This window comes from Echeneis naucrates, chromosome 10, assembly GCF_900963305.1.
Source record: "Echeneis naucrates chromosome 10, fEcheNa1.1, whole genome shotgun sequence".
Classification (NCBI taxonomy): Eukaryota; Metazoa; Chordata; class Actinopteri; order Carangiformes; family Echeneidae; genus Echeneis; species Echeneis naucrates.
Window position 1 is genome coordinate 6,675,320 of NC_042520.1, and position 10,655 is coordinate 6,685,974.

The 10,655-nt window shown below is 43.1% G+C and overlaps 1 protein-coding gene across 1 annotated transcript; it reads left to right on the plus strand.

The window, feature by feature from the left end:
* The first annotated feature begins 958 nt into the window (after positions 1-958).
* Positions 959-3,900, plus strand: LOC115050397 (uncharacterized). The gene is made up of 7 exons (XM_029513241.1): positions 959-1,017; positions 1,927-1,934; positions 2,073-2,399; positions 2,569-2,925; positions 3,098-3,223; positions 3,328-3,371; positions 3,501-3,900. The coding sequence occupies exons 1-7, from the start codon at positions 959-961 to the stop codon at positions 3,624-3,626; spliced, it is 1,047 nt and encodes a 348-aa protein (XP_029369101.1). The 3' UTR covers positions 3,627-3,900.
* The last annotated feature ends 6,755 nt before the right edge of the window (positions 3,901-10,655 follow it).

Consider the following 10,655-nt stretch of genomic DNA (forward strand, 5'->3'; position numbering starts at 1 on the left):
GGTCAAATGATTTCTATCGCCTTCTTGCAGGTTCAGTTTGTTTAGATGAATAAAACAGGACAGAAAATATTTTGCACAAATCAGCATCACTGTGTCTCTCCAGTTAAAAAGGACAACACAACACTGTAAAGAGCATTTGACTGATCCACAGATGACTTTTTGTGTTCAAGCTGAAGGGAATCATCATTTGGATTAAAATGAGTTCTTTTGCTCACACACATAACTTCCTTTCATTCTTTCTTTTGCTTGTAGAAAAAAATGTTTATGATAATAGACTCAAAGAGAGAAAACTTGATGCTGTAGGTACAATTCATCATGTCTGCCTTGAGAACAACAAGCAAAGCCACATGCAGCAGCTACAGTCACAGTCACAGGTTGAGGTGGGACATTTCTCCCCCTCTGACCGACCACACAAGTTTTTCACTCTCAACAGACCTGACCAGAAAAAAACACATAACTACAAGTACATGCAGCTTTAGTTTTTAACCAATCAAACTATCTTCAAATGATTTAGTGCTTCATTTTAAATGTGAATATATTCATTCATTACGTCCGGCTGCCAAACTTGTGTTTCAATAATGAAACTTAACATCTCAGTACAAACTGCTGCTCTCAGTAAAAGAGCCTCCTGAGCACCTCCCCCTCTGACAGCAGCTACCAGAGAGCAGCAAACCTCTAAAAGGTCTGAGCAAAAATATCCACCATGTAACATTACTGAGAAAGTGTGTTTGTCTCCATTCCTCCTTTTACGTCTCCTGTTGGTTACTGAGGTATTATTATTAATTATAAGAGTAATACTACTATTTTAAAATGATAAGCAGCAGTAAAAGTTGAGCTAAAATACAGAGAGAGAGGAATAAAGGCCTCTTGGTAATTACACCTCAAGAAAGACATCAGAAGTTTTCACTGTAAGAGTGCTGCTCTGTTCTGTAGTGAACAAGTGAAGAGACTACAGAGGATGGATGTTGTGACCACAGAAACCTCCCCAAGTCTGTCCGCTCTGCTCTTCATGCTGAAGTGACTGATGTGTGGGAGGGGCATCACTGATGATGTGGTGCATCTGGATTGGCTGCTTCACAGGAAATTGAAGATGGCTCCACTGCCTTTGTGAATCACTTTGATATGAAGATGTATTTTGTCTGCAGTTGAACAACAAAAGCAACAGTCGGATGAGGATCTGTCATTTCAGTGCTCACATCCTCACAGTTCAGAGAGGTCGAATCAAACAATGTCCGGAAAAACACAAAGACTTTTTTTTATCATCATTCTTTTCTCAACAACCTCAAACAAAAATGCTGCTGAACTTTTTGTTTCATTGATCTCATGTTTAAACGTGCCGATAAACTTCTTTGGATGTGATCATGAGCTGTGTTTGGTTTGATGGATCAGACTTTGGGACAAAAAGGCATTACTGATAATATCATGTCGACATGTGAGAGGGACAAAACCTGTGAAGCACAAACAAATTGCACCTGCTGTACTTTTTGACACGTGGCTCGTGGTATCTGAGTTTATTTTTAAATATGTCATATTTCTTATTTAGGAATATAAATAAACTGCAATTAATTATGACCTACACTTAAACTAAAATGTTGTAGATGATTGCACATTTACTGTTTGCATCATATCTCATCACCAGCTGAGTGAACTTTCAGAGCCAGTTACAGAAACCCACCATGAAAAAAAGTTTGTTTTCAGGGTTGTTTTGTGTGTTTAGACATGAAAGATAGTGATAATATTTCCACTGTGGTGGCACAGAGAGACACCAGTGTAATGACTGACCAATCAGATTGCTCTCATATTGTTCCCTCCCCTTCATACGACTACATTAAGGGAAATTATCTTCAACAGAGTTTAAAATAACTGCTGTCTTAAGTGGATTAACATGAAAATGTTGATCATATTTCATCTTTTGTTCTTCCTCAGAGCAGGACGTAAGTAGATAAAGTCAACTTTTCTCACGAATATTGTGTAACCTAGGTTTGAAAACATCACTTTAGAAATGATGTGAATCTGTCTCTGTTATTAATCAATCTAATTAATTAATCTGCTCCATTTAATTGTATCTTCAGGATGCACAGATGATCTACTCTTTGACAGAAAGACTGTTGGTGTTGGAGAAGATGTGAATTTGACATGTAAACGCCAAGTTAGCCACATGGGCAAGTTATTTTGGATCCGGCTTGTTTCTGGAAACTTAGCTGAACTCTTGGGAGGAACATATTCATTTGATCATAATTTTGTTAATAAGACTCTTCGTTTTGCAACAAAACAGGAAACTGGAACTTTTCTTCTGCATATTAATGAAACTGAGCAAAGTGACACTGGACTGTACTACTGTATAAAAGTCGAAGGCTTAGATATGAAGTTTTTAAAAGGAACATTTCTGAGGATTAAAGGTAAATTTAATTCAGTACACACACTGTTCACAATCATCAAAATTATAGACATGTTACTGGCAAACGTTTACAAACTACGTATAAAGAGTCTTTTCATTTTGGTAATTTTTAGTTTTGTTTAGATGATCAAAAGTAATTTCACATATTTTTTTGTGTCTGTATTTCTCAGGAGCAGAACCTGAGATCACCACCAACTTTCAGCTTCCTCCATCTGATCCAGTCCGTCCAGGAGACTCAGTGACTCTTCAGTGTTCTGTCCTCTTTGACTCTGAGAAGAAAACATGTCCAGGAGATCACAGTGTGTACTGGTTCAGAGCTGGATCAGATGAAGCTCATCCCAGTTTCATTTACGCTCATGGAAACAATAGAGATCATTGTAAAAAGATTCCTGAGTCTGAGTCCACGCAGAAATGTGATTACTTCTTCTCCAAGAACGTCAGCTCCTCTGATGCTGGGACTCATTACTGCGCTGTGGCCACGTGTGGAGAAATTTTATTTGGAAATGGGACTAAACTGGAGATTGAAGGTAAAAGTGGAATATTTTTATATAATTGCTCAAATTGCATATTTTTGTGTTTAATTTCAGAATGTAGAATTTCAATCCTATTTAATGCAGGAGTTATTTATATTTTAACATCCAATCAAATCATAATAAACTTTAATTCTTTGGTATAATTATTATTATTATATAATTTCAGATAACATGATGGATCTCCAGAGGACCAACACACTTCTGTTGGTGTTATGTGGTACTTTGGCTACAGCTCTGATTGTTACTGTCTTCCTGTTGTATATGAAGAAGAAAACTTGTGATTGTTCCAAAGGTAGTAGAAGTTTCTTAAATATCAAAGAGTATTTTGCTGAAGACAACCTGACTTGATTTCCATTTGTCCGTTGTGTAACCATCTCTCGTCTTCACTCTATACAGCTGCAGATGCTGCAACAGTCAGCACTGATCAGAGAAGTCAGCAGGTAAGATACATGAGAAAAGACAGAACTGGATAAGTTATTAACATCTCTTCTTCCTGAATATGATTTTTTCTGAACTCTCACCATCATTATCATTAATCTCATAACCTTCTTCATTATATATCTTCTCAGGGAGATGAGGACCGACTTACTTATTCTGCTCCAACCTTCACCAGGAGGAAAGCTGGAAAAGTGGACAGAAGGAATGAAAAAGCAGTCGAGAAAGAGACGGTGTACTCTGGTGTCAGAGCTTTGTGACAGATTAACAATCCAGACAGTGGATTTGTTTTGAGTTAATAAAGCTGACTTGTTCTTTTCTGGCACACAGCAAGGAATGTACTGCTCCACATCAATGTAACCAAAGGAGCAATATCTTATTACGTCAAGGTAACCTCGTATTTTTATTTCTTTAAATGTTTGACAATATTGTGTAGTAATTTCTGTCAAATGGTGATAATCAAGCTGCAGAAATACACAATTCTTAATGTGTAATAGTTTTTAGAAATATCAGACTGCATGTATTTTCTCTTCTTCTCACTTTAATTGTCATCCACAAACTTTCCTTTTGTCCTTTTCATTTCTCCACATTTCTACTATTAAAGGAAATTTTTCTGTGATAAATGTGTGTCTTTCATTTTATCAGCTGTGGTGGACGTTCCTGACATGAAAAGTGGGAGGGTCATCAGTGATGATGTCAGTATTTACTTTAAAGCCGTCGTTTAAAGGAGTTATCATTAGTCCATCCTTCTCTGTACGAGGGCTGAACACAGCATCTGTGATGTTATTGTTTTGAGTTTGAGTTTAACACAGATGTTTTTGCAGCAACGCTAATTTGTGCCTTCTGTGTTTCCGTAGCTGGTGCAGACTAGAGGAAGTCAGGTATAGTTTTTAGTTGACCTAGTTTTGGAGAGAGACGGACAGCGGGAGAACTCCCATCCTTTTTTTTAATATATATATATATATATATATATATATATGGCCAGAAAACGTTTGCCTTTTTACAGTGATTTCTAAATAAAGTTGAAAAGAAAGCTCAGCTTCCTTTTTTGGAGAAACTGTTCGCTATCTGCCGAGCTAGTGTAACGGGCGAGAAGACGTGAAACACACACAAGCAGGGGCAGAATAGTAAAAAGGCAGACTCTTCCAACGGTCGACAATCTTCCATCCTGTGAGTAGAAAGGAAAAACAAGTCATCAACATGACACAGAGCAAACAACAAGAGATGGATTTTGAAGAACTAGAAACAAGATCACAAATTTCCAGCTGCTCACGAACCAGCAAACTGTCTGTAGCCAGCTCGCTCGCTTTGAAAGCACGAGCTAAAGCTGGAGCCACACGTACAGAGCTAGCATTCGCTAAACGAGAGGCAGAGATGCTAAAACAACAAGCTATGCTACAAGCTAGTTTGCATGAACTGAGAATGGAAAAGGCAGCAGCAGCTGCTGAAGAATATAAGCAGGGGGACCCACTTCAGCTGAGTAAAAGCATGCTGCCTCAGAAACCAGATGAAATACACAATGTGAGAACTACAGTGCAAAGTCCTGTTCAATATCCAGGCCACTTGTCCCATCAGAGTGTAATAACCGCCAACTCATTAAATGCAGTCACAACTTCACCTCCCAATGCAAAGCCATCCACAAGTTCACATCCACCAGTGCGCCAGCCTACCATGTGAAGCACAGAACTACAGGAATCAGGGTGCTACGCCATTGAGGGAAATCAGTGACTATGAGTTTTTTGAAGTCACGCCACAACACTTGCACCGAGGAGAAACCACTGATCGCTCACATGATGTCACTAACACTAGAAATGCACAAAGAAAATCATACTGTGACAGGGAACTTCCCAATACCATAGATGAACGCAGGCCCCCATCATCATCTGAGCAAGCTTAAAGAATCAGAGCAGTACACATTCACAATACACCTACAGGTCTCAAGATGCTGTGGCAGAGACTGGAGGATGTCTACGGCTCACCAGAGGTGATTGAGAATGCCCTCCTGAAAAGATTTCCCCAAAATCTCAGCCAGGGACAATCACAAACTGAGAGAACTTGGAGACGTTCTCATGGAGCTCGAGGCAGCTAAAACAGATGGATACTTACCTGGTCTTTCATATCTCAACACCTCCCGCGGAGTCAGCCCAATAGTCCAGAAACTCCCACACACCCTACAAGAGAAGTGGATCACAGTAGGGTCACGTTACAAAGAACAACACAGAATTCCATATCCTCCATTCTCAGTCTTCGTCAACTTCATCTGCGAACAAGCAAAGATGCGCAACGATCCCAGCTTTGCCAGCATTGCAGCAACATGGTGTGCTCCCAAAACAGAGAAAAACAACCCATACAACCAACACATGAGAACATCAGTAGCTGTAAAAAGACTGAAATCTCAACAGGAAGCAACAACAGTGGCAGCACTACAACAGCCCGACCTGAAGATAATCCAGACAAATATTGCCCCCTACATAACAAGCTTCATCCTCTGAGAAAGTGTCGTGGCTTCAGAAACAAAACGCTGGAAGAAAGAAAGGCTTATCTGAAGGACAAACACATTTGCTTCAGGTGCTGCGCGTCATCTACCCATGTCGCTAAAGACTGTGACAAGCCAGTGCAATGTATGGAGTGTAACAGCGACAGACATCCTACAGCATTACATCCAGGGCCAGCGCCATGGAAGGCAGATGTTCACCAGAGCGCTGCAAACCATGGCGGGGAGCAACAGCAGCAGCAAAGGGAGACTGGTCCATCAGTGATTTCCAAATGTACAGAAATCTGTGGCAGTACAAACACTTCAAAGTCATGCTCCAAAATCTGTCTTGTGCTGGTGTATCCTGCAGGGCAAAGAGACCGAGCTATGAAGACCTACGCTGTTCTTGATGAACAAAGCAACAAGTCACTGTGCAGGACAGAATTCTGTGACTACTTCGACATTAAAGGGGAAGGACCAACGTACACCCTGAAGACATGTTCAGGGGTGTTCGAGACTGCAGGAAGACGTGTCAGCAATTTCATTGTGGAATCACTAGATGGCATCACACAAATTCCCTTGCCTACTTTGATTGAATGTGACATGCTACCAGATGAGAGGTCTGAAATACCATCATCAGAGGTAGCCAGACACTATTCTCATCTTGAGCACCTGGCGGACAAAATCCCACCGTTGGACCCAGATGCATCCATCCTCCTCCTCCTCGGGCGAGATTTGATCCAGGTGCACAAAGTAAGAGAACAATGTAATGGACCTCACAGCGCTCCGTTTGCCCAGCGGCTGGACCTTGGGTGGGTGATCATCGGTGACGTTTGCCTGGGAAGAGCGCACAGACCAACCAATGTCTCTGTCTTCAGAACCAGTGTGTTGGTGAGTGGGCGTCACTCTATTCTCAGCCCATGCACCAGCAGCCTTGTTGTAAAAGAAAAGATTGACAGCTTGGAGCCCCCCGACAGCTTCCCAAGCGTCTCTGCAGCCAGCCTCAACAATGACAGCTTGGGCAGTAATGTGTTTCAAAGAACACATCATGATGATAAGCTCGGGATGTCCATTGAAGACGAGCTGTTCCTGGACCTCATGGACAGAGAGGTGTACATGGATGAAGCTAACTGCTGGGTAGCACCCTTACCTTTCAGGCCGAACAGGCCGCGTTTACCCAACAACAGACAGCACGCCATCAACCGCCTCATGTCCTTGTGCCGCATGCTGGAGAAAAAACACACCATGAAGGAACACTTCTTCAAATTCACGCAAGCCATGCTCGACTCAGACCAAGCAGAGCCTGCTCCAGTGCTAATGCCACACCAAGAACGCTGGTATTTACCAATCTTCGGTGTCTATCACCCTCAGAAAAAAGACCAGATCCGTGAGGTTTTTGACTCTAGTGCCAAGCATGAGAACATCTCCCTCAATGATGTTCTTCTCCGAGGGCCTGACATGAACAATTCTTTGCTGGGAGTCCTGATGCGCTTCCGGAAAGAGCCTGTAGCAGTAACGACATTCAGCAGATGTTCTACTGCTTCATCGTACGGGAAGACCATCGCGATTTCCTGAGATTTCTGTGGTATGAAGATTATGACCCCAACAAGCGGATCACTGAATACCGTATGAAAGTCCATGTTTTTGGAAACTCACCTTCTCCTGCAGTAGCCATCTATGGCCTGAGAAGAGCAGCACTGCATGGAGAGAAAGAACATGGTGCCGAAGCTAAACAATTCCTCATGAGGAATTTTTATGTTGATGATGGGCTGTCCTCATTTCCCACTGACGACGAAACCATCACTGTCCTGAAAAGAACAAAGGAAATGCTAGCAGAGTCCAGCATCAAACTGCACAAAGTAGCATCGAACAGCCGTGCTGTGATGGATGCCTTTCCACCAGAAGAGAGGGCCAAAAACCTGGTGGATTTATAGTTGACTGTGGACCCTTTGCCACCACAGCGGAGTCTAGGTCTTACCTGGAACCTGCAGTCAGACACATTCACCTTCCACGTATCCAGAGAACGAAAACCATTCACCCGAAGGGGAATTTTGTCGACTGTCAATGGCCTTTATGATCCCCTGGGATATGCGGCACCTGTAACGATACAAGGAAAGGCCTTAGTCAGAGAGCTATCCGCCGAACAAGCTGAATGGGATGTTCCTCTGCCAGCACTGAAGGAAGAACAGTGGAGACTATGGAATGACTCACTGTGTGAACTTGAACAACTTCAGATCGACATATATACCTGCTTCTCTGTGCTCCACAAGATACAGAGAACTCTGTGTCTTTTCTGACGCTTCTACTATGGCCATATCAGCAGTGGCATACCTGAAAACAGCAGACACGGAGGGAAACACTCATATCGGGTTCGTCATGGGCAAATCGAAGCTGGCTCCACATCCTCCACACACCATCCCACGCTTAGAACTTTGTGCGGCTGTCTTGGCCACCGAAATGGCAGACTTAATCACCGATGAACTGGACATAGACATCCACAAGGTCACATTCTACACAGACAGTCGGATTGTTTTGGGCTACATTCACAACACAAGCAGAAGATTCTATGTATATGTAGCCAACAGAGTTGCCCGCATCAGAAAGTCCACAAGCCCTGAACAGGGGCACTTCGTCAGCACAGAACACAACCCTGCAGACCACGGGACCCGCTCAGTGCCAGCCATCATGTTGAAAGAAACCAACTGGTTTAAAGGTCCATCTTTCTTGTCCAGAGACTCCCCCCCCCCGAGACACTTGAGCTGATAGAACCTGATACAGACATAGATATACGCACACAGCAGGTCACAGCTTTCGCAACCAAATCCTTTGAAGATGAGCTTAGTTCACACCGATTTGAATGCTTCTCCAGCTGGAAGATACTCAATCGGGCTATCACCAAGCTCATACACAAGGCCAGAGTGCACACGAAAAGCCTGAACAGCAAGATAGATGCTCTGACACAAGCTAGACTGGTAATCATCAGAAATGTTCAACACAACGTGTTCGCTGAAGAGGTGAAATGTCTTTCCAGGGGTGATGTCATCTCCAAGTCTAGTCCCCTGAGAAAACTGAACCCAATTGTAGATGCAGATGGCCTGCTGAGAGTTGGAGGGCGCATCTCTTTGGCAGACATTCCCTGGGAAGAGAAACACCCGATCATTGTCCCCAAGAAACACCATGTAGCTACTTTATTGGTGAGACATTACCATGAAGAGGTGGCACATCAGGGGAGGTACCTGACAGAAGGTGCTGTACTCTCTGCTGGGCTGTGGCTGATTGGAGGCAAAAGGCTGGTGACAAACATCATACAGAAATGTGTAATCTGTAACAAGCTAAGAGGAAGAATGGAAGAACAAAAAATGTCAAACTTACCTGCTGAACGACTCGAACCAGGTCCTCCATTCACAAATGTAGGAGTTGATGTGTTTGGCCCATGGATCATCAGCACAAGACGAACCCGGGGTGGCATTGCAGAGAACAAACGTTGGGCAGTTATCTTTACCTGCCTAGTCACAAGAGCAGTGCATATTGAAGTGCTTGAATCACTGTCCTCAAGCTTTGTAAATGCATTGAGAAGATTTGCCGCTGTCCGTGGTCCTGTTCGTCTCTTCCGTTCTGATCGAGGAACAAACTTCGTGGGGGCATGAGAGGAGTTAAGAATGAACTCTGAAGACCCTGAGCTGACAACTTACCGTCAAGATCAAGGCAGCAGGTGGATCTTTAACCCTCCCCACTCCTCACACATGGGTGGAGTGTGGGAGCGGATGATAGGAGTTGCTCGCAGAATATTGGATGCACTGCTGCTTAAGGCAAAAACACCCCACCTGACTCATGAAGTTCTGGTTACGTTCATGTCTGAAGTCATGGCCATTATAAATGCCAGACCTCTGGTTCCTGTGTCTTCTGATCCAGATGCGCCCACTATCCTGTCACCTGCCATGCTCTTGACACAGAAAGCTGAGCCAGTGTTGCCACCACCAGGAGAGTATGACCTCAAAGACCTCTACAGAAAGCAGTGGAAGCAAGTCCAGTCTATGGCTGATGTATTCTGGAAACGCTGGCATCAAGAGTTCCTGGTGTCACTTCAACCAAGGCGAAAGTGGCATGTGGAGAAGCGGAACCTGACTGAAGGAGATGTCGTGCTTCTTAAAGATGCACAAGTCAAAAGAAATGAGTGGCCTGTAGGAGTGGTGGTGAAGGCCATTCCTAGCAAAGACTCTAAAGTCCGCAAAGTAGATGTTAAAGTAGTCAGACATGGTACTCAGAAGATGTACACTAGGCCTGTTTCAGAGGTTGTATTGCTTGTGAAAAATGAGTAGTGTTATAATGCATTATAACAGGCGGGGAGTGTGATGTTATTGTTTTGAGTTTGAGTTTAACACAGATGTTTTTGCAGCAACGCTAATTTGTGCCTTCTGTGTTTCCGTAGCTGGTGCAGACTAGAGGAAGTCAGGTATAGTTTTTAGTTGACCTAGTTTTTGAGAGAGACGGACAGCGGGAGAACTCCCATCCTTTTGTTTTTTTTTATATGGCCAGAAAACGTTTGCCTTTTTACAGTGATTTCGAAATAAAGTTGAAAGGAAACCTCAGCTTCCTTTTTTGGAGAAACTGTTCGCTATCTGCCGAGCTAGTGTAACGGGCGAGAAGACGTGAAACACACACAAGCACGGGCAGAATAGCATCATTTTAGGGATCATAGTTGTGGTCAGCAGTCGGTGGACCTTGATGACGGCCACAAACCAAAGTCTTGTGACCTGACAAATATTTCTGTTCTTTTTTTTCTCTCCCTCAGTGTATTTTCAGTTTTCATACACTT

Excerpts from the sequence above, each read along its gene's own strand:
- LOC115050397 (XM_029513241.1), top strand. The coding sequence starts at position 959 with ATGGATGTTGTGACCACAGAAACCTCCCCAAGTCTGTCCGCTCTGCTC. Across the intron at positions 2,400-2,568 it reads AACATTTCTGAGGATTAAAG|GAGCAGAACCTGAGATCACC; the intron begins GTAAATTTAATT and ends TGTATTTCTCAG. Across the intron at positions 2,926-3,097 it reads GACTAAACTGGAGATTGAAG|ATAACATGATGGATCTCCAG; the intron begins GTAAAAGTGGAA and ends ATATAATTTCAG.